The following is a 22,081-nucleotide window of genomic DNA, read 5'->3' on the forward strand; positions in this document are numbered from 1 at the left end:
CCCATTGTACAGATGAGGAAAGTGAGGCCAGCCCGGGACCCGGATGTCCCAGGCAGCAGGATTTCACGGGCCGTCCTGCCTCAACCTCCCCGCCGACCTGCCTTTCCCGTCCAAACCCACGCCAGTCCCCAAACGTCATTGCTTCCCCCTCAGGTCCCTCCCACTGCCCCCCCCCTCCTGCCCCCGCCCTGGCGCAGACCCTCCTCACTCCACCCCTGGGGGGGTCCAGGCTCTCCCCATCCCTCAGTAAATAGAAGATGCTGCTGGGCACCCCCCCCCCCCCTGTTTTCCTCCTACAGGAAGCCTCCCGGAGCACCTCGCATCTGCAGCCTGGCGCGCCCGCTCGGTGCCTCTGTATGTGTGCATGTCGGCTTTGGTAGATTGTGAGCTTCCTGCGGGCGGCCAGGACTGTCTTTTGCCTCTTTCTATCCTCAGCTCTTAGCTCAGTGGCTGGCACGTAGTAGACACTTAATAAGTGTTTATTGATTGATTTATTAAGCGCTTACTATGTGCCAGGTGCTGTATACTCCGCTCAGCGTGGATGCTCCTGTGTCCCCCTTGGGGTGACGAGAGGACCCTTGCGGACGCCCGGGATCGCCCGCCCTGGACCTGCGGCGTCGGAGCGCGAGGAGCCCCCGGCGAGATCTTCGTGGCAAGTGCTGGCCCGGCACCGTCTGGCCCCTCATCTGCTTTCTGTGAGGCGGCCCGTCGGTGTGGGTGCCTCCACAGGGAAGCGCAGGCTAGCCTGGCCCTTCCGCGGCCCGAGAGGGGCCCCGAAGGCAGGACTGGCCGGGTGGGTCCTGGCTCCTCCCCTTCCCCGTTCTGGGACCTAAAGCGGGCCAGTAATCCTGGACTCTGTGGAAAGAGCACTGAATTGGAAGTTGCGGGACCTGAGTTCAAATCCCGGCCCTGCCACTTGAGTTGCTGCCCTCTGCTCAGACTACTGACCTGACTGTCTTCCTAAGTCTCCACTCAAACCTGTCCCGCAGCTCTTCCTCTCTCGGTCCTTCTGGCCTCCTTGGTCTGTCGGGGGCTTGCTCTGTTTCGACTTGTTGGTCTGCTGTCTCTCCACTAGATTGTGCGCTCCCTGAGGGTGAGGACGGGCTTTTGCCTCCTTCTGTATACTTTGAATCACTGGCATTAGAGAGTGTCTGTATGAATGTCAGAGGGAAGGAAAGAGATGTAGAATCACGTGTTGAGAGCTGGAAGGGACCGTAGAGATCGTGCAGTCCCACCCCTTCATTTTAGGGCGGAGGAAATGGAAACCCGGGGACGCAAGTGACTTGCCCAAGGTCACACAGGTACCCAAAAAAGGCAGTGTCAGGATTTGAAGCCAGGTCATCTGCCTCCAAATCCCAGGCTCTTTGGTTCATTTTCTCTAGTGGTGACCAAAGGGGGGGAGTTGGGCTGTGGTCACTCAGAGCTGGAAAGTCGCCCGATTATCCTCCCAAGTGCCTTCCTGAGGAGCCAGCAGCCCTCCTGCCCCACTGCTGCTTCCGGGGGGCTTCAGGGCATGCCTTGTGGCACCTCCCGCCCAGGTCTTTGCATTGGGTGCTGGGCTGGGGGTTTGGGGGGGCTGCTCATGAATCGGGGCACTCGGCAGGCGGCTGCGGCTTGCCACGCCGAGGGCTGTCTGCCTCGCACTGCGCGCCGGTGGGTTCCCGAGCCCCCTTCCTCCGCTGTGTCTTGTTCTGGGGAGGCGGGCTCCTCTTCCTTCGCAGGTGAAAGAAGCTGCTCCGAGAAGAACGAGCCGCCGCGGCCGCCAGCGTAGCGTAGCATAGCGAGGTAAGCGCCGCCTATGCGCCAGGCATTGTGCTGGGTGCTGGGGATTTTCTTTTTGGACTGTTCCTGTGATTTCTTTGGGATAGGGAACTCCCAATAAGGAAACTCCCTCTACCAATGCAGATCCGCACCCTGCTCTGCATCTCACAGGCTTAGGAGAGTTGCCCGGGTCACTGAGGTGAAGTGACTTGTCCAGGGTCACACAGTGGGTACGTGGCCGAGGCAGGATTTGAACCCAAGTCTTCCTGGCTGGCTGGCTTCCTGTCTATCGGGCAACACTGCCTCTTGGAGACTTTACAAATGTCAGCCCCAAGGCTACCATGTTGCCTGACCTATTAACAGTAATCTCATTAAGACAATTTAATTCCATGGGACCCTGCCGTAACAATGTTACCTCAATTGTTTGGTGCCAGCCACGAAACCCACTCCCCTCGGTAACATGGTTTCACTCGACAGCCAGAGGATCAGAGTGTTGGACTTGGAGCCAGGAGGACCTGGATTCAAATCCCACCCCTGGCCACTTATTAGCTCTGTAACTCTGGGCAAGTCACTTAACCTCTCTGAGCCTCAGTTTCCTCATCTGTAAAATGGGGACGGTCAGAACAGCACCTACCTCACAGGGGTGTTGTGAGGACGAAATGAACGTATGTTTGTAAAGTGTTTTGTAAACCCTGAAATGCTTTGTTGTCAGCTCTTGTTACATTGTTGGTTTCTGGAAGGGCTCTGTGTGGGGTGGAGTGGTGGTAGGGAATCCCCGGGAGGAAAGAGAGTGATTCGCCCAGGGTCTCTAGGAGAGACAGAACTCGAACCCAGCTCCTTCGGACTGGTCCTTCCTCTTTGCCTCACTGTATTTCTTTGTTATCTACCTGCTGTTAGTATCCTCTGTGTAGCCTCTCCCAGTGACGGCCTTCATTTTCTCTGTATGTTCTGAAATGTATGCAATGTGGAAATGATTGTGCTTTTGTGCCCCCCGAGCCCACCTCTTGGGCCTCTGCTGCCGGCCTGGCCGGGGGCTGCCACCGTGACAGGAGGGAGTTTCACTGGCTGGTGGGGCAGACGGGTGGGATCGCAGCGAAGGGCCACCAGCCTCTGGGAGGGCCCCTGCTGGTGTGCTTCTGCCCGGCCCTCCCCATTGCCACCTGCCTGTGTCTCTTCCCTCCTCCCCTCCCTGTGCCCAGGCTCAGGGTGTCCAGATCTTCCCCAGCGGACAGGCAGGGCCTCCATTCCTCCCTCTTCAATGCCTGCTTGTGGATCCTCCCGAGGAATCTTTCTCAGCGTTCTGGCTTCCTCCAGGGTTGTTGAGAAAAGACCACAAAAGGCTAGAGTTGCGGGGCGGCTGGGAAGCCCAGTGGCGAGAGCGCCAGCCCTAGGTTGGCCTCGGACACTGCCTGGCTGTGTGACCCTGGGCAAGTCACTTAACCCCGTCTGCCCATCCCTTCCCCTGTTCCCTTAGAGTGGACGCTGGGAATCCTGATAGAAGCTGCGGGTCGGGTTTTGTTTAGGGACTTGCGGAGGATCCGCCTTCTGGTTTTCCGCATCATGTGGGGCTGCGAGTCTTCCTTTTGCTGCTGCTGCTGCTTTTTTCGCTTTATTCCTCCCTCCCTCGTTTTCCCTTTTCCTTCATGGGGCTCCCTGGATCAAAGTGGCCGGAAGGAGGCCTTCCTCCGCCCGGCCAGCCTTTCTAACCCTTGATTTTCTACCCACTACAGGTGTGTCCTGTTGTGTTGTGGCTTTGAGTCGTGCCGTGCCTTAGTCTGTGCGGCCTCAGGGAGGCCCGTGGGGGCCGCACAGCCTCGACGATGCCAGCGTGCTTGGCCGGGCCGGACCTCGGGAGCTGGGGGGCCCGGGCGGCACGCTGAAAGGCCTCGGTGGGTGGGTTGAGTGTTGAGTGCTGCTAAAGATAAGCAACAGCCCCAGCAGAACCAGAGGATTCCCAAATCGGAGATGGTTCCCGCCTCGGTTGGCCAGAGCTCGGCCGAGCCCCCGAAGGTCCTGGGGATGGGCGAGCTGAGTCAGCTGGTGTTCAGGGGCCCCAGGAAGTAGCCTGTCCTGGCAGCCGCTCATGGGGAGGCGGGGCTCCCCTGGGACCCTGCTGACCGGTGCCCCTTCCTCCCCGGCATCACTTGGGGCGCCTTTCCTTTGGGGATGTTGCTGGCTCAGCCGTCCCATCCCCGAATGCCCCCTTGGAGCTCTGCATTCTAAAATGTTGTCTTTGTTTCATGTATTAGAATTCGTCTCACTTTTTTTTAAGTGGCGCCAGCTGGTGGCACCTGGAGGCGGCACTCGAATGGCAAGATGGTCTCAGGCCAGGAGCCAGCAGGGATGGCGCCCTGGGGCACTTGCCAGATCCTGAGGTTCTTGGTGCCTACTAGAATATCAGAGCTGGCAGGAACTCCAGAGGTCATCTGGTCCAACCCCTCCTTTCCCCCGTGGAGAAGGGCAAGTGACCAGCCCATGGTCACACGGCTGGTGGAGGGCTGAGCAAGGTCTGGAACTTAGACCTTCTGACCCTTGGGCTAGTCCTGTTTCTGCTGCCCCAGCCATGGGAGAGGATGAGTCGTGTGATACATGATGTCATCTCCCGCCTCCATGCCTTTGCACGGATTGTCTCTCATGCCTAACAGATCAAATGCCTGCTTTATCTCTCTTTTAGGACTTGGCTCAAGGGCTGTTCTCTATCCCTCCTCCCAGATTGTAAGCTCCTTGAGGGCAGGATGTCCGGCATAGAGAAGTTGCCCTACAAGCATTCTCTGTGCTGGAATACTCTCGCTCTTCCTCCCTTCCTGGCTTGTGTCAGAGCCTAGCTCATGCGCCATGTCCTGAGCCTTCCTCCCCCCCAGATTCCCCTCTGTCTACTTTGTATGTGTCTTGTATCTCTGTGTAGAAATGCCTTTTCTCTTAACACTGTAAGCTCCCTGCGGGCAGGCACTGCTTTCTTCTCAGCATCCTCAGCGTGGACAAGGACTTGACATCTGGAAGCTGCTTAATAAATACTGGCCGATGGATTGGGAGCTGTGGTGTGTGCATTTGCTCATAGATGACGGAGTATTGGACCGCACAGTTCCCCAACCAAGGCCAACATTATCCACCAAAGTCCTGGAGCACCGCACCCCAGCCCAGTGCTCACTCACCTCGGAGAGCGAAGAGGAAAAAAGACCCGGAAGAGGACGAGTAAGAGGGCTTGGGGCATATCCCCAAGTGCCTCGGGAGTCAGGAAAGTCCCAGGGACCCGACTCCATTCCTTAGTTGTAGTTATCAGTACAATTCTGTGAAAGTCTGTGATGTTTGGAGGCAGAGGGACCTGGGTTCAAATTCTGACTTTGCTATGTGTGGGACCTCAGGCATGCACATGAGTGGTTTACTCCCTGGACTTCACTGTGTTCACCTTAAAAATGAAAGAGAGCACCATGGAGTTGTGGCCGAAAGCTGGCCTACCTGGGTTGCAAATCCTGCTTCTGACACAGGCTGGCTGTGGGTCTCTAGGCACGTCCCTTCTCTTGTCCCCAGGCACCTCTCTGAGATTATTTGGGGTAGAAAAGGTGCTGGCAGGATGGAACTGACCCTCTAGGAACTTCCTGCCCCAGAGGAAAACCTATGAAGGGGCTTAGACTGATCTCCCAAGTCCTTTCTAGCTTTAAACTAGCTGTGAGAGTTGGAAGAGTTCCAGGCACCCAGACCTGGAATTTCATCAGTCTAGAGAACTCCCAGTGAGAAAACTCCCTCTACTAATAGGGATGGGGTGGGAGGAGGCCTTCTCTTCCATTCTCTTGTCCAGTCTTTGAGAGGTCAAGTCCAGGATCCCCAAACCAGAGGGTGTTAGAGACAAAGCTGGAACCTCACTCTATCCCAAGTTCCACGGGGCTGCTTCTCAGGAACTTAGAATAAAAAAGAGCCCAAACCTGGTATTTCTTTGGGAGAGGCAGCTCTGGAGAAGGGGACTTCCTCTGTTAATGGGTGAACACTATCTTAGCAAGTTAGGGCCATAGGAGTGCAATGGCCAGATGACTGAGAAGGGAAATGACTTGCCCAGGGTCACATAGCCAGGATGTAGGAGAGGTGAGATTTGCACCACGGTCTTCTTAAATCAGACACTGGCTCCAGTGTTGTAGTCAAAATAGCAGGCTTTAATAAATTATTAATGATTTCATTAATATAATCCAATTAATGAATAAAGGAACCTGAAAGTGGCATAACAAAGAATTCCTGTTTCTTACCAACCTACAGCCGGTGTAAGTGGGCTGGGCTGAGCACTGGGGTCTGTTCATGGCCAGGAGATTTTTCTCCTGTTCCTTCTGTTTTCCTTTTGGTAAAAAAGTCCAGTGAGAGACTCTGTTTTTTCCCTTTTGTCTCATTCTCCAAAGAGATTAAGATTCGGCTCCAAACAGCTCCACCAAAGCTAGACAGTTTCCTTTCCCTCCTGCTAATACCCAGGAGGCTGCAGAGGATGAGATTTATCCAGCTGCCTCTCATGCAGGTGTGGTTTCCAGAGGGGCGAAGCTGGGGAGCTTCATGCCCCCCCACACACACACATCTGAGAGACCACATAAGCCTCTGATCTCATCATTTTAAAATCTGTGAAACTGAGGCTAGAGAGCATAGCCGACTCTGACAAAGGACCATGGAATGTAAAGCTGGAAGGCACCAACCCCCTCGTTTTTACGGAGAGGGAAACTGATTGTCACCGAACTTAAGTGTTGCCTGAGGTACCACAGATAAGTGGCCAAGTTGGGGTTAGAATTCAAGTCCTGACACTGCTGAGATGATTGTTTCTTTTTCTCCTTGTAACCTCTGGTTTTTGATCTGATTATAGAATTGTTATAAAATAGAGCTCCCTGCTCTCCAGGGAAATGATCTCTGTTCATGCTTCTTCTATGTAACAAAACTTTGGGAGTCTACCATGAGGGCAGTACAGTGGACAGAGTGGGGCACTTGGAGGCCTAGATTCAAATCCTGTCATTTCTAAATGAGGGGCAGTCCTGACAACAGAAAGGGGAGAGGATGGAGTGGCCGAGTGGCCCTGAGCAATGAGGGAGGGACTAGACCGCACCAGAGAGTCCTCCAAAGACTTGGGGAAATCCTTTCCTTCCAGGTCTGCTCTTGTCCAAATGAGTTTTGTTTCTTATAGAGAAGCAGGAAAGCATTGTAAGTCCAGGTGGAGGCCATTAGGGCCCTTCTCTGTGTTTCTGAAAAGTTGTAATTCTGGAAGTAAACTGATTGATTATCTGTCTGTCCTCCATCCAAGTAACTAACTCATTCATCCACTCATTACTTGGCTCAGCCTCTTCCTCTCCTGTCTTTTCCTCTGTGTGTATCTCCCTCTTCATCTCTTTCCCTCCCTCCCTCCTTCCTCCCTCCCTCCCTCCCTTCCTTTCCTCCCTCCCTCTCTCCCTTCCTCCCTCCCTCTCTCCCTTCCTCCCTCCTTCCTTCCCTTCCTCCCTCCTTCCCTCCCTTTCTCTCCCTCTCCCTCCTTCCCTCCCTCCCTCCCTTCCTTCCTCCTTCTCTCCCTCCCTCCCTCCTCTCTCCCTCCCACCCTCTCTCCCTCCCTCCTTCCCTTCCTCCCTCCCTCCCTCCTTCCCTCCCACCCTCTCTCCCTCTCTCCCTCCATCCCTCCCTTTCCCTCCCTTCCTCCCTCCCTCCTTCTCTCCCACCCTCTCTCCCTCTCTCCCTCCCTCTCCCCCTCCCTCCCTCCCTCCCACCCTCTCTCCCTCCCTCCCTCCTTCCCTCCCTCCCTCTGTCCTCCCTCCCTCTCCCCCCTCCCTCCCTCCCTCCTTCCCTCCCTCCCTCTGTCCCTCCCTTTCTTTCCCTCTCCCTTCCTTCCCTCTCTCCCTCTCCCCCTCCCTCCCTCCTCTCCCCCTCCCTCCCTCCCTCTCTCCCTCCCTCCATCCCTCCCTCTCTCTCCCTCTCTCTCCTTCCCTCCCCCCTCTCCCCCTCCTCCCTCCCTCCCTCCCTCCTTCCCTCCCACCCTCTCTCCCCTCCCTCCTTCCTTCCTCCTCCCTCCCTCCTTCCCTCCCTCCCTCCCTCCTTCCCTCCCACCCTCTCTCCTTCCCTCCTTCCCTTCCTCCGTCCCTCCCTCCCTCCTTCCTCCCACCCTCTCTCCCTCCCTCCCTCCATCCCTCCTTCCTTCCCTCCCTCCCTCCCTCCCTCTCCCCTCCCTCCTCCCCTCCCTTTCTCTCCCTCTCCCCTCCCTCCATCCTCCCTCCCTCCCTCCCTCCCTCTCCCTCTCCCTCCCCCTCTCCCCTCCCTCCCTCCCTCCTCTTTCACTCTCTCTGTTATTCTTTCTCTTTCTCTCTCTGCAGTTTAGGCAGCTCTCACGGAGTGGGGCTGCCACAGTGTGTTGGGGAAGTGTAGCTGCTGTCCCCAGGCCAGCAGGTGATGGTGACCAAGCCGAGGTGCCGTTTTAAGTCCCCGAGCTTTGGCAGCCAAGGGAGAAAGTCCTCTGCATCGCGGCCTGAGCCTCCCTTTAGGCCTGACTTCCAGGAAATGGTCTTTTCTGTTGTCTCGCGGGTTCGACGTGTTGATGCTTGCAGCGAGGCGAAGAGCTGCCTCTGACCTGGAGGGCCCCTGATCGCCAGTCCTGGGGGTGGGCACCAGGGTGAATGGGGTGTCAGAAAGTCTTGGGTTCAAATGCTGCCGTGTCACCACGGGTGGGTCCTTGAAGCTCTCTGATCCTCCGTAACATCAATCGGGTAGAACAAGGGCCAAAGTTTTTATTTTTCTTTCCACTGGGCTGGGGGGGGGGGAGGAAGGAGGTTTTATTCTGGGGGGACATTTTGGTTCAGTTCTTGGTTGGCCGCCAGAGGCCGGGAGGGCTGGGCTAGGATCCCCGGGCAGATAAGCCGCCGCCGCCGCTGCCCCTGCTGCCAAGGGCTCAGGATGATGTTCCATGTCTGTTTTTGTCTTGCAGGAGCAGGAAGCTCCAGATTCGAAACATCCCCCCTCACCTGCAGTGGGAGGTAAGGCCCTTCTTGGCTTCCTCTGCCCAAGCAAGGAATCGGGGCCCCTGGGCGGGGGGGGGCACGGGGGGGGGTCCTCAGACCCAGGTTCAAATGCATGTTCAGCTGCTGTGTCCCAGGGCCTGCGGTGTGACCTCCTAAGCTTCCTTCTAATCGGTGATCCCGTGCCCTCTCGGACCTCAGTTTCTTTATCTATAAAAATGACGGGGCTCGGTGGATAGAGAGCCAGGACTGAAGCTGAGGTCTTGGATTCAAATCTTACCTCAGAAAGTTCTCAGCTGGGTGACCCTGAGCAAGCCACGTAACCCCCATTGCCCAGCATTTACCACTTTTCTGCCTCGGAACCAATAGACAGGATTGACTCTAGAAGGAAGGTAACGGGTTGGAAAAAAAGAAAAAGCTGGGGTTGTCCTGGGAAAGGTCTAAGGGCCCTTCCCTCATTGTGTGATCGCCCTCCCCCAGCCTCAGAGCCCCTCTGAAGCAGTCAGGCTGCTCCAAGGGGCTGGAGGTGCTTCTGGGAGCTCATTCCTGGAGCCAGAAGGGGCCTCAGCAGAGGAGGGGAGGCTCGCAACCTCCGCCCTCTTCTCTCCTTTCCTTGTGGGGCCCAGTGTCATTGCCCTGGAGATGGGGACCATGGACAGAGGCACTGCTTGGCTGCAGTCAGAGGTCCTACGTTGGCCCTCTGGGTTGGAACTCCCTGGCCTCATTTCCTCCTCTGTAAAATGGGGGAGGCGGCATTTGGACTCGGGTGGTCTCCCAAGTGCCTTGAAGCTTTAGCTCTAAAAGCCTGTGATTCTGACTCCCGAAAACTACGTCTCTGACCCTGGTCACCCCCCAAGCTTGAGTTCCTGCATGAGTGCCCCCCCCCGCCCCCCCAGGCGCCTCATTCCCCACCATAACCTAATTCAGCATGGCCAGAGTGGAATGGAGTCCTTGGGCTGCCCCAAACCCAGCTCTGTGTCTCTGCCCCCTCCATCTCCATCTTCACTCCATCCTCTCTATGTCTCTGTGGCTGTTTCCTTCTCTCATTCCTTCACTCCATCTCCCTCCTCTCTCTATTTCTTTGTTTCTCTTCTCCCTCCCTTCTCACCCTCTCCCCAGTCTGTTGCTGCCTCTGTTGCTCTCCTCTCCCTCCTTTCCTCCCTTTTTCTTTCTCCCTCAATGTCTGTCTCCTTCCCTTCTCCTCCTCTCTCCCTCCCCCTTCCCTCCCTCCATCTCTCTCTTTTCCCTCTTTCCCCTCTGTCCTCTTCTTTATATCCCTCTCATTGCTTTCTTTCCCTCTGTCTCTCTTCCTCTTGCTTTCTCTCTCCCTCTCTCTGTTCTTTCTGTCGTTCTCTCTCCCCTCTCTTTTTTCTGTTCTCTGTCTTTCTTCTTCTCTTCTCCCTCCTCCCTTTGTTTCTCTGTCTCTCCCTCTGTCTTTTTTCTTTTCCCTCTCCTTTATCTCTTTCTCTTGCTCCTATTTCTCTGTTTCCCCTTTCTCTTTCTCCCTCTGTCCATCACTCTCTCCATTCTCTCCCTTTCCCTCTCATTCTCTCTTTAATTTTCTTTCTCCTTCTCTCCTCTTTATTTCTCTCTCCTCTCTTCTCTTTGCCTCCTCTTAATCTTTCTCTTACACACACTCTTCTCCTTTCTCTCCTCCTCTCTCTCCTCTCTCTTCTTTCTCTCTCTCACCTTTACTATCTCATCTCTCTGTCTCTTTTCTCTCCTGCACTCAATCTTCTCTTTCCCTCTCTGTCTCCCTCTTCTTCTCTCTTCCCATTCTCTTTCTCTATCTCATTCTTTCTCTCTGTGTGTCTGTCTCTCTCCTGTCTTTTCTCTTTCTTTTTCTTTCTCTCCTCTGTTGTTCTTTCTCAGTCTCTCTCTGTCACTCTCCTTTCTCTTTTTCTTTCTCTGTCTCCCTCCTCTCTGTCTCTTTCTCTTTCATTGTCTCTTTTTTTCTTTGTCTCTCTTTCTTCTGTCTCCTTTTTCTCTCTCCACTCTTCTTTCCCTCTCATTTTCTTTCTCTCTTTTCTCTATGTCTGGACTTTCTCTCCATCTCTTTATCTCTTATCTTTTCCCTCTGTCTACTCTTTCTTTGTCTCTCTCTTATCTTTCTCTGTCTTTTTCTTTTTCTCCTCTCCCTCCCTCTTCTTTCTCCCCTTTCTATCTCTTTTCTTTTTCTCTGTCTCTTTTTCTCCTATTGCCTTTCTCTTTCTCTGTCTCTCTCCTCTGTTTTCTGGCTCCCCTCCTTTTTCTTTTTCCCTTTCTCTCTCTATTTCTCTCTCCATTTGTCCTTTTCTTTCCCTCTCACACTCTTCTGTCTCCTATTTTCTCCCCTCTATCTCCTCTTTTTCTCCGCCTTCTCTGTCTCTCCTTTCATTCTTTCTATCTTTTCTCTGCTTCTCTCCTCAACTTCCTCTCCTCTTGATCTCTCTCTCAGTTTCTGTTTCTGTCTCTTTCTCTGTCATACTGTCCTCTCTGTTTCTCTCTCTCCTTTTTCTTTTTCTTTCCCTATCTTTTTCTCTCTTTTTCCTCTCCTTTCTCTTTCTCTTTTATTCTCCCTTTCTCCTATTTTCTCTTACTCTCCTTCTTCTCTGTCTCCATTTCTGTCTTTGGTCTCTCCTCCTCCCTCTCTCATACTCTCCTCTCTTTCTTTTCTCTCTCTGACTTTGTTTTCTCCTCACTCTCTCTTCTCTTTTCTCTCTTTTTCTTTCATTCTCTTTCATTCTTCTCTCTCAATTTCATTCTCATCCTCTCAGTCTTATTGTCTCTGCTTCTCTCTCACATTCTGTTTTTCTCTTTTTATCTCTCCTATCTCTCTTTCTCTGACTATCTCTCTTTGTCTCTCTTCTCTTCCTTTTATCTCTGTCTCTCTGTCCTCTCTTCCTGTCTCTATATCTCTGTCTCTCCTGTTCTCTCTCCCTCCCTCCTTCTCCCCCTCTTTCTTTCTCTCCTCCATCTCTCTCTTTCTGTCTTTTTTTCTCTCCCCTCTCTGTCTCTCCCCTATCTGCCCCTCTTTTTCAGTCTCTCACTCTCTGTCCCTTTTTTCTCTCCTGTCTCTCTGTCTTTCTTTCTCTTTTTTTCTCCCCATATGTCTCTGCTTCTCTCTCAGTCTCTCCCTCAATGTCTCTTTTTCTCTCTTCTGTCTTTCTTTTTCTTTATCTCTACTCTCTTACTCTTTCTCTCTAATCTCTTTCTGTCCTCTCTCTCCTTCTCCTCTTTCACTTTCTTCATTCTGTCTTTCTCCTTCATTCAATCCTTTCTCTCTTGTCCTTATCTGTGAGTTTCTCTCTCTTCTCTCTGTCTCTTTCCCATCCCTCCCTATCTATCTCTCTCTTTTTCTCTCTCCTCCCTCTCTTCTTCTCTCTTTTCTCTATCTCCTGTTTCTATCTCTCCTCTCCCTCTCTGTCGTTTTTCATTCTTTCTTTCTGACTCTCTTCTGCATTCCTCTTTTTCTTTCTCTGCCTTCCCTCCCCTCTCCTCTTTCTCTCTCCCACTTACTCATCCCTCCTGTCTTTCTCTCTTTCTCCTCTTTCTTTTATTCTCTCTCTCCTCATCCCTCACTCCCTCTCTCTGTTTCTGTCTCTGTCTCCTCTCTCTCTCCCCGTCTCCTTCTCATTATTTCTGTCTCTCTTCTGTCTGCCTTCTCTCTTTGTCTCTGTCTCTCTCTTCTCTCCCTGTCTCTGTCTCTCTCTTCTTCTCTCTCCCTATCTCTCCTTTCTCCTTCTCTGTCTTCCTCTCTTTTCTCTCTCTTCTCTGTCTCTTTCTTTCTCCCTCTCTGTCTCTTCCTTCTCTCTCCCCTTTCTTTCTCTTTCCCCACTTCCTCCTCTCTCTCTTATTCCTGTCTTTCTCCCCATCCCCTATTCCCTCTCTCTCTCCTCTCTTGTTTTTGTCCTGTCTTCTCTCTCCCCTGTCTTTTCTCTCCTTCCCCTCTTTCTTTTCTCTCTTTTTCTTTTTCTGTCTCTTTCCCCTCTCTTTTCTATCACTCTTCCATTCTGTCCTTTCTCTGTCTCCCTATCTCTATCTCTCTCCTCTCATCCCTTCTCTCCCTCCCCCCTCCACTTTGTTTCTCTCTCTTCTTTCTTTCTCTATCTCTCTTGTCTTCTCGTTCTCTTTCCTGTTTCTTTTTGACTTTCTCTATTTTTCTCTCCTCTATCTCTGTCTCATCTCTGTTTCTTATTCTTTCTTTCTCTCTATCTTCTATCTGCCTTCTTTTTCTTTCTTTGCTTCTCCCCTTCTCTCTTTGTTTTCCCCCTTTCTATTCACCATCTCTCCTCTCTTTCTCTGCCTCTTTCTTTCTCTTTATCTCTTCTCTTCTTGTCTCTCTCTGCCTCAGTATCCTTCTCTCTCCCCACCTTTTTGTCTTCTCTCTCCCTTCTCTCTTTTTCTTTTTTCTCTATCCCCTCTATTTTTTCTATCATTCTTCCATTCTGTCTTTCCCTATCTCCTCTCCATCCCTTCCCCCCCTCCACTTTGTCTCTCCTTTCATTCTTTCTCTGTCCTCACTCCCTCATTTCTTTTTCTTTCTTTTCCTTCCTTCCTTCCTTCCTTCCCTTCCTTCCTCTTTCCTTTCTGTTTCTGTTTCTTTCTGTTTTCTTTCTCTTTTTTCTTTATCTCTCTCTCCTCTGTTTCTCATTTTTTTCTGTCTCCTGTCCTGCCTTCTCTCTTTGTTTCTCCCTTTCTATTTCTCTGTGTCTCTCTCCTCTCTTTCTCTCTTTCTCTCTCCCTGTCTCCTCCCTCTATTTCTTTCTCTCTTTTTCTGTCTCTTTCCCCTCTCTCTTTTCTCTCACTCTTTTATTCTGTCTTTCTCTGTCTTCCTATCTCTCTCTCTCCACTCCATCCCTTCTCAACCTCCCCTCCACTTTGTCTCTTCTCTCCTCTCTCCTCTTTCTCTATCTCTCTGTCTTCTCTTTTTCCTTTCTCTTTCCTCTTTGTTTCTTATTCTTTTCTGTCTCTCGACTGTCTGTCTTTTCTCTTTTCTTTCTCTGCCTCTCCCCTTCTCTCTGTTTCTCCCTTTCTATTTCTCTCTGTGTCTCTCTCCTCTCTTTCCTCTGTCTCTTTGCCTCTCTCTTCTCTCCCTGTCTCTGTCTCCTGTCTCTTTCTCTCTCTTATTTCTCTGTCTCTTCTCTCTCTCTGTCTATCTTTCCTTTCTCTCTGTCTGTCTCTTTCTCTCTCTTCTCTCTGCCTCTTCCCTTCTTTCTCTTCTTTCTCTCCATCCCCTCACTCCCTCTCCCTTGCTTCTGTCTCTGTCTCAATCTCCTTCTCTCCTCCTCCTCCTCTTTCCTTCCTCCCCTTTCTTTCTCTCTCTTCTCTCTTTTTCTTTCTGTCTCTCTCCCCTCTCTCTTTTCTATCACTCTTCACTCTATCTTTCTGTCTCCCTGTCGCTATCTCTCTCCTCTGCATCCCTTCTATCCCTTCCCTTTCCACTTGGTCTCTCTCTCTCTCTCTCTCTCTCTCTCTCTCTCTCTCTCTCTCTCTCTCTCTCTCTCTCTCTCGTCTCTCTCTCTCTCTCTCTCTCTCTCATTTCTTTCTCTGGCTCTCTTCCTATCTCCCCTGTCTTTTCTCTTTATATTTCCTGTTTCTTTTTCTTTCTCTGTTTTCTCTCCTCTCTATCCTCTTTCTCCTCTTTCTTCCCTTTCTCCTCTCTCCCTCTTCTCTTTCTTTGTTTTTTCTCTCCTTTCTTTCTCTTTTCTCTTTATTTCTATCTCTCTATCTCATTTTCTCTTGTCTCTGTCCTCTCTTCCTTTCTCTCCTCTCAGTTTTCTTCCTTCCTTTCCTTCCTTCCTTCCTTCCTTCTTCCTTCCTTCCTTCCTTCCTTCCTTCCTTCCTTCCTTCCTACCTTCCTTCCTTCTTGTCTCTCTTATTTTAGTTTCTTTTTATCTCTCTCTTCTTTCCCTTTCTCTCTCTTCTCTGCTCTCTCTTTCTCTCTATTTGCCTTTGTCTTTTTCTGTTTCTTTTTTGCTCTTTTCTCTCTTTCTCTTTGATCCCTCCCTCTTTTATTCTCCATCTTTTTCTCTCGCTCTCTTGTTTCCTTCTTTTTCTGTTTATTTTTGTCTTTCTTTCAATGTCTATCTCTCCTCCCTCACTTTTTCCTCTTTTTCTCTCCTCTCCTCCTCTGTTTCTCTTTCTCTCTGTCTCTCTTCTTGCTTTCCCATCTCTTTCTGTTTCCTCTTTCTCTCTGTTTTCCTCTTCTCCTCTTCTCTCTCTCTCTCCCCATTCCCATTTCTCCCTCTCTTCTCTCTCTTTTTCTCTGTCTCCTCTCAGTTTTCTTTCTTTGTCTTTCTCTGTCTCTCTTTTCTCTTTCTCTCATTCCTCTGTTTCCCTATCTATTTCTTCTCTCCCTCCATCCCTCCTTTCTCTCTCTCCCCCTCTCATTCTTTCTTTCTGTCTTCCTGCCTGTGTCTCTCTTCCCCTCCCCATCTAATCTGTGTTGTCTATCTGTTTGTCTCTCTCTCTCTTTTTCTCTCTTTCTGTAGTTCTTTCTCTTTCTCCTCTATTCTGTCTCTGTCTTGCTCTTGGCATCCCTGCCCCTGTCTTTCTCTCCTTTTTCCTCTCCTCTCTCTCTGTGTCTCTCTCTCCCCATCTATCTCAAACTCCCTCTCTTTTCTCTCTTTCTCTCCCCTCCCTCTGTCTCTGTCTCTCTCCTCTTTCTTTTTTATCTCTCCTCTCAGTTTCTTTCATTTTATGTCTTTCTTTCCCTCTCCATCTTCTCTTTCTCTTTCTCTCTGTCTACTTCCTCTCTTTCTCTTTCTTTCTGTGTCCTTCCTTCCCTCTCATCTCTCATTATCTTTATCTTTCTCTGTCTCCTTGTCTCTCCTCCTCCCTCCCGCTCTCTCTCCCTCTCTGTCTGAATCTACTCTCTCTCCTCTCTGTTTTCTTCCTCCCTTCCTTCCTGTCTTTTAGTTTTTTTATCTCTCTCTCTCTCCCCTCTCTCTTTCTCTTTCTCTTGCTTTCCTCTGTCTCCTTCCTGTCTTTCTCTTTTTCTTTCTGCCTCTCTTCTCTCTCTTTCAGTATCTTTCTCTGTCTCCCTGTCTCTCCCTTCCCTCTCTCTGTCTGTATGTCTTTCTCCCTCTTTCCCTCCCCCTCTCTTCCTCCCCTCTGTCTTTCTCTCTGTGTCCCTCTCTGTCTCTGTGTCTCTCTGTCTCTCTTCATCTCTGTCTCTCTCTCTCTCTGTCTCTCTCTCTCTCCCCCCCCCCTTTCTCTTCTCTGTCTTTCTCCCTTTCCCTCTCCCTTCTTTCTCTGTTTCTTTCTCCCTCTTTTTCTCTGTCTCTTCTCTTGCGCTCTGTCTCTTTCCTCATTTTCCTCCCTCTCCCATTCCTCTCTCTCTGGCTTTCTCTTCTCTCTCTCACCCCCTAACCCCCTCCTCTCTCTTATTCTCTCTCCCCCGTCTCTCATTCTCCTCTCTTCTTTCTTTTGTTTCTTTCTCTTCATGTCCTCTCCTCTTTTTTGTCTTCTCTTTTTCTCACTCTCTCTCCTTCCTTTCCTTTCTCTCTTTTCTGTCTTCTCTCTCTTTCATTATCTTTCTCTTTCTTCATCTTCTTCCTCTCCCTTTCCCTCTTTCTTTCTTTTCTCTATCTCTCTGTCTCTCCCCTCCTTCCCTATCTCACACATTCTCTGACTTTCTCTTTTTCCCCATGCCTCTCTCCCTTCTCCCTCCCTCTCTATCTCTTCTTTTCTCCCTCCCTCCGTCTCTGTTTCTCTTCTCTGTCTCCCCTTTTTCTTTCTCTCTCTATTTCTGTCCACCCTTCTCTCCCTTTCTCTTTCTCTCCCCTCCCTCTGTCTCTGTCTCTCCCTCTTTCTTTTTTCTCTCTCCTCTCAGTTTCTTTCCATTTTATGTCTTTCTTCCCTCTCCATCTTCTCTTTCTCTTTCTCTGTCTACTTCCTCTCTTTCTCTTTCTTTCTGTGTCTTCTTCCCTCTCTATCTCTCATTATCTTTATCTTTCTCTGTCTCCTTGTCTTTCCTCCTCCCTCCCGCTCTCTCTCCTCTCTGTTTTCTTCCTCCCTTCCTTCTTCCCTCCCTCCCTCCTTCCTTCCTTCCTTCCTGTCTTTTAGTTTTTTTATCTCTCTCCCCTCTCTCTCTTTTCTCTTTCTCTTGCTTTCTCTGTCTCCTTCCTGTCTTTCTCTTTTTCTTTCTGCCTCTCTTCTCTCTCAGTATCTTTCTCTGTCTCCCTGTCTCTCCCTTCCCTCTCTCTGTCTGTATGTCTTTCTCCCTCTTTCCCTCCCCCTCTCTTCCTCCCCTCTGTCTTTCTCTCTGTGTCTCTATTTTTCTTTCTCCTCTCTGTCTCTCTTTCTATCCCTTTCTCTTTCCCTCTTTCTCTCTGTAACTCTTTCTCTCTCTGTCTTTCTCCCTTTTCCCTCTCCCTTCTTTCTCTGTTTCTTTCTCCCTCTTTTTCTCTGTCCTCTTCTCTTGCGCTCTGTCTCTCTCTCATTTTCTCCCTCTCCCATTCCTCTCTCTCTGGCTTTCTCTTCTCTCTCTCACCCCCTAACCCCCTCCTCTCTCTTATTCTCTCTCCCCCCTCTCTCATTCTCCTCTCTCTCCTCTTTCTTTTGTTTCTTTCTCTTCATGTCTCTCCTCTTTTTGTCTTCTCTTTTTCTTACTCTCTCCTTCCTTTCCTTTCTCTCTTTTTCTGTCTTCTCTCTCTTTCATTATCTTTCTCTTTCTTCATCTTCTTCCTCTCCCTTTCCCTCTTTCTTTCTTTTCTCTATCTCTCTGTCTCTCCCTCCTTCCCTATCTCACATTCTCTGACTTTCTCTTTTTCCCCATGCCTCTCTCCCTTCTCTCTCCCTCCCTCTCTATCTCTTCTTCTCTCCCTCTCTCCCTCTGTCTCCGTTTCTCTTCTCTGTCTCCCCTTTTTCTCTTTCTTTCTCTTTCTTCTCTCTATTTCTGTCCCCCTTCTCTCCCTTTCTCTTTCTCCCTCTGTTCATTCTTCTCTCCATTCTCTCTTTCCCTCTCATTCTTTCTCACTCTTTTCCTCTTTCTCTCTGAATCTCTATCTCTCTTCTTTTCTCTCTCCTTCTCTCCTCTTTCTCTCTTGCTCCTCTCTCTCTGACTCCTCTCTATTTCTCTGTCCCTCTCTTAATTTCTTTTACACACACTTTCTCTCTCCTCCTTTCTTTTTTTCTCTCTTTTCACCTTTACTATCTCCTCTCTTTCTCTCCTGCACTCAATCTTCCCTTTCCCTCTCTATCTCCTCTCCCCCCCCCCCCCCGTCTCTGTCTTTGTGTGTGTGTATCTAACTCTCCATTCTCTTTCTCTGTGTGTATGACTGTCTCTCTCCCTCTGTCTCTTTCTCTCTTCTTTCTCTGTCTCTCTCTTTTGCTTTCTCTCCTCTGTTGTTCTTTCTCTCTGTCACTCTCTCCTTTCTCTGTCTCTCCTCTCTCTCTTTCTGTTTCTTTCTCCGTATCCCTTCTCTATTTCTTTCACTGTCTCTTTCTCTTTGTCTCTCTCTTTCTTTCTCCCCTCTCCCTCCACTTTCTCTCCCTCTTCTGTCTTCTCTTTCTCCTCTCCTCTCTTTCTTTCTCCCCCTCTTTCCCCCTTTGTCTTCTCTTTCCTCTATCTCTGTTGTTCTCTCTCCTATTTCTGTCTCTTTCTTTACCACTCTCCTTCCTCTCTTTCTCTACCTCTGTATCTCCTCTTTCTCTTTCCCTTCTCTCTTGCTCTGTCTCTCCTTTGTCTCTTTTCTCTCTATTTCTGTTTCCCTCTCTTTCTTTCTGTCTCTATCCGCTCTCATTGTCTCTCTGTTTCTGTCTCAATCTCCTTCTCTCTTACCTCTCTCTCTCTTGCTTTCTTTCTGTCTCTCTTCTCTCTCTTTTATTCAATCTTTCTCTATTTCTGTCTCTGTCCCCCTCTTCCTCTCTCTTTCTCTCTTCTACCTTTTCTCAGCCCTTTGTCTCCCTCTTCTCTCATTCTTTCTTTCTCTGCCTCTTTTCATCTTTCTCTCTTTGTTTCTTTCTCTCCCTCTTTCTCTGTATCTCTCCTTTCTCTCTCCTCTGTCTCTCCTTTTTTCTCTCCTTTGTTTCTTTCTTCCTTTCTCTCTCTTTTTCTGTTTCTTTCTCTCTCTCACTTTCTAACTCTTTCTCCTTGCCCCTCTTTCTCCTCTTTCTCTCTCTCCCTGTCTTTGTCTCTCTTTCCCTCTCTCTCTCTCTCTCTCTCTCTCTCCTCTCTCTCTCTCTCTCTCTCTCTCTCTCTCTCTCTCTCTCTCTCTCTTTCCTGTCTCTTCTCTATGTCTATGTCTCTCTTTCTCTCTTTGTTTCTTTCTTTCTTCCTCTGACTCTTCTCTCTTTCTCTCTGCTCTATCTCTCCTTTTTCCTCCCTTATCTCTTTTTTCTCTCTCCTGTTTCTTTCTTCTCTCTCTTCCTTTGTCTCTGTCTCTCTCTCTGTCTCTGCCTTCTCTTTCTTTCTTTCTCTTTCTTTCTTTCTCTCTTTCTCTCTCTCTCTTTCTTTCTTTCTTTCTTCTTTCTTTCTTTCTTTCTTTCTTTCTTTTCTTTCTTTCTTTCTTTCTTTCTTTCTTTCTTTCTTTCTTTCTTTCTTTCTTTCTTTCTTTCTTTCTTTCTTTCTTTCTTTCTTTCTTTCTTTCTTTCTTTCTTTCTTTCTTTCTTTCTTTCTTTCTTTCTTCTTCTTTCTTTCTTCTCCTTTCTCTGTTTCTCTCCCTTTTTCTCTCCCTGTCTTTGTCTCTTCCTCTCTTTCCCACTATCTTTCTTTCTCTTTGTCTTTCTCTCTTTCTGTTTCTTTCTCTCTTTCTCTTTTCTGTCTCTTTCTCCTTGATGTCTCTATCTCTCATCTCTCCTTTTCCCTCTCTGTCTTTTTTTCTCTCTCTTTCTCTCTCCATGTCTCTGTATATCTGTCTCTCTCTTGTGTCTGTCTCTCTTCCCATCCCTCTCCCTCTACCCCCAGCCACACCTCTCCTCTCTTTCTCTCTATCTCTCTTCTCCTTCCCTCCCCCCTCTCTCTGTCTCTGTCTCAATCTCTTCTCTCTCCTCTTTCTTTTTTCCTCTCTCGAGTTTCTTTCTCTTTGTGTCTCTTTTCTCTTTCTCTCTCCTCCCTCTATTTGCTTTTCTCTTTCTCTCCTCATTTTCTATCCCTCTCTCATTATCTCTATCTTTCTTTCTTTCTCCTCCCTCCCCCTTTCCCTCTCTTTCGCCTTTTTGTCTCTCCTCTCTCATCCTTTTTTCTCTGTCTCTCTTTATTTTTCTTTCTCTGTCTCTCTGACCTCTTTCTCTTCTCTCTTCCCTTTCTTCCTCTCCTCTCTTTCTCTCTCTCCCTTTCTCTCCTGTTTTTTCTTTGCTTTGTCTTTATCTTTCCTTTTTCCTCCATTGTCTCTCTCCTTTTTCTCTCTTTAATTCTCTCTTCCATTTCTCTTTTCTCTCAATTTTTTGTCTCTGTCCTCTCTCCTTGTCTCTTCATATCTTTCCTTTGTTCCTCTCTGTCTCTTCTCTCCTCTCTATCTCTCCCTCTCTATATACCTCTCTTTCCCTTCTTTCTTTCTCTGTCTTTTTCTCTCTCCCCTCTTACTCCCTCCCTTTCTGTCTCTTTCTCCATCTTTCTCTCCTTTCTGTCTTTGTCCTCTTATCTGTCTCTTTCTCTCTAATCTCTATTTCTCTATCTCCTCTCTCCCTCTCTTTCTCCATTTCTTTCTCCCCATTTCTCTCTCCTTCATTCACTCCTCTCTCTGTTTTTCTCTCTCTTCTCTGTCTCTGTCTTTTTCTCTCTATCTCTGTCAGTCTGTCTCTTTTCTTTTCCTCTTCTCTCTCCCTATCTCTGTCCCCCATCCCTCTCTTTCTCCCCCTCTTCTCTCTTCTCTCTTTCTGTCTCTCGTTTTACCTCTCCTTAGTTTCTCTTTTCTTCTTTCTTCTTTTTTCTCTCTCTGACTCCTCTCCTCCCTTTCTTTCTCTTTTTCTTTCTATCTCTCATTATCTATCATTCTCTATCTCTGCCTTCCTCTATCTGTCTTTATCTCTCCTCTATCTCTCTTCTCTCTCATTCTTTTTTCTCTCTCTCTTCCTGTCTTCTCTCTTCTCTTTCTCCTTTGTCTTTCCTCTCTCTATCTCTTTTTCTGCCTCTGCCTTTATCTCCCTCCTCTCTCCCTCCTCTTGTTCTCTCTCCTGTTTCTTTCTGTCTCTCACTCTCTTTTCTCACTTTCTCGCTCCCTCTTTTTCTCTCTGGTACTCTATTTCTCTCTCTCTCTCTCTCTTCTTTCAATCTCATTCTTCCCCTTCTTTTTCTCCCTCTTGCATCTCCTCACTCCATCTGCCTCTCACCTTCCTTTTCTCATGTTTTGTCCTTCCCTCCCTCCCTCTCTCTCTCCCTTCCTCCCTCTTCTACCCTCCTCCTCTTCTCTCTCTTTCTCTCTTCTTCACTTTCTCCATTCTCCCCATCCCCTCTTTTTTTCTCCTTTCTTTCCTCTCTCTCTTTCCATGTCTCTGTCTCTCTGTGTCTCTGTCTCTGTCTCTCTCTCTTCTCTCTTGTCTTCTTGCTCCTGTCTGTCTGTCGTCCGTCTCTTTCTTTCTCCCTCTCCCTCTCCCCCCCCCCATCTCTGGGTCTCTCTTTCTCCCCACTATTCCCCATATACTACTTTTGTCCCTACCTCCATATCTCTTATTTGCTCTTTGCCTTCCTCTGCCTCTGCCTCTCTCTCCCCATCTTCCTCTCTCCTCTCCTCCCTACCTTCATCTCTTGCTTTCTTTTTCTCTATCCCTATATATCTCTCTTCCCCTTCCTTTCTTCTTTCCTCCCTCTCTTTCTCTTTCCCTCTCTGTCTTCCTTTCTTTCTTTCCATCATTCTCTCAGTTCCTTTCTTGCTCTCCCCCCCACAGCTGCTCCTTCCTTGCCTCTCCTTTTTCTCCCCTCTCTCCTCTTGCCCTCCCTCCCTCTCCCCCTCTGTCTCTTTCTCCTCTCCCTCCATTCCTCCTCCTCCTGTTTCTTATACTCTTCTCTTCCCTGTGTTCCTCTATCTCCTTGCCTTTCTCCTTCCCTTTTTCCTTCCCTTTTCTCTCAATTTCTGCTTTCTCTCCTCTCTTTTACCTTTGTCCCCTTCTCTTTACTTCCTTTCTCCCTCCTATTGTCTTTCTCCTTCCTCTTTCTCTCATTCCCTCCCTTTCTCTGTCTTTCCTTTTCTCCCTCCCTCTCCCTCCTTCCTTCTTTCTCTTTTTTATCTTTCTCCTCCTTCATCCTTACCTTTCCTTTGTCTCCATCTCTCTCACTTTCCCCCTCTTTTATTTTCTTTTTTGCTCTCCACTCTCTCACTCCTTCCCTCCCCTTTCCACTCCTTGTTTCTCTCTCCCTCCCTCTCTTTTTCTCCCCTTCTGCCTACTATGACTCACTGCTCTATTTCTTAATTTCTCTGTCTTCCCACCTCTTTACATCTCTC

The 22,081-nt window shown here is 49.2% G+C and overlaps 1 protein-coding gene across 2 annotated transcripts in view; it reads left to right on the plus strand.

Moving 5' to 3' along the window:
• Window positions 1–22,081, plus strand: part of IGF2BP2 (insulin like growth factor 2 mRNA binding protein 2) — a 121,400-nt gene that overhangs the window by 70,610 nt on the left and 28,709 nt on the right. For both annotated transcript variants that reach the window (XM_056819870.1, XM_056819871.1), the window contains exon 3: window positions 8,687–8,735. In XM_056819870.1, the coding sequence (XP_056675848.1) occupies window positions 8,687–8,735 (49 nt within the window). The remainder of the gene's footprint in view (window positions 1–8,686; window positions 8,736–22,081) is intronic.

Source organism: Monodelphis domestica, chromosome 2 (assembly GCF_027887165.1).
Source record: "Monodelphis domestica isolate mMonDom1 chromosome 2, mMonDom1.pri, whole genome shotgun sequence".
Taxonomy (NCBI): Eukaryota; Metazoa; Chordata; class Mammalia; order Didelphimorphia; family Didelphidae; genus Monodelphis; species Monodelphis domestica.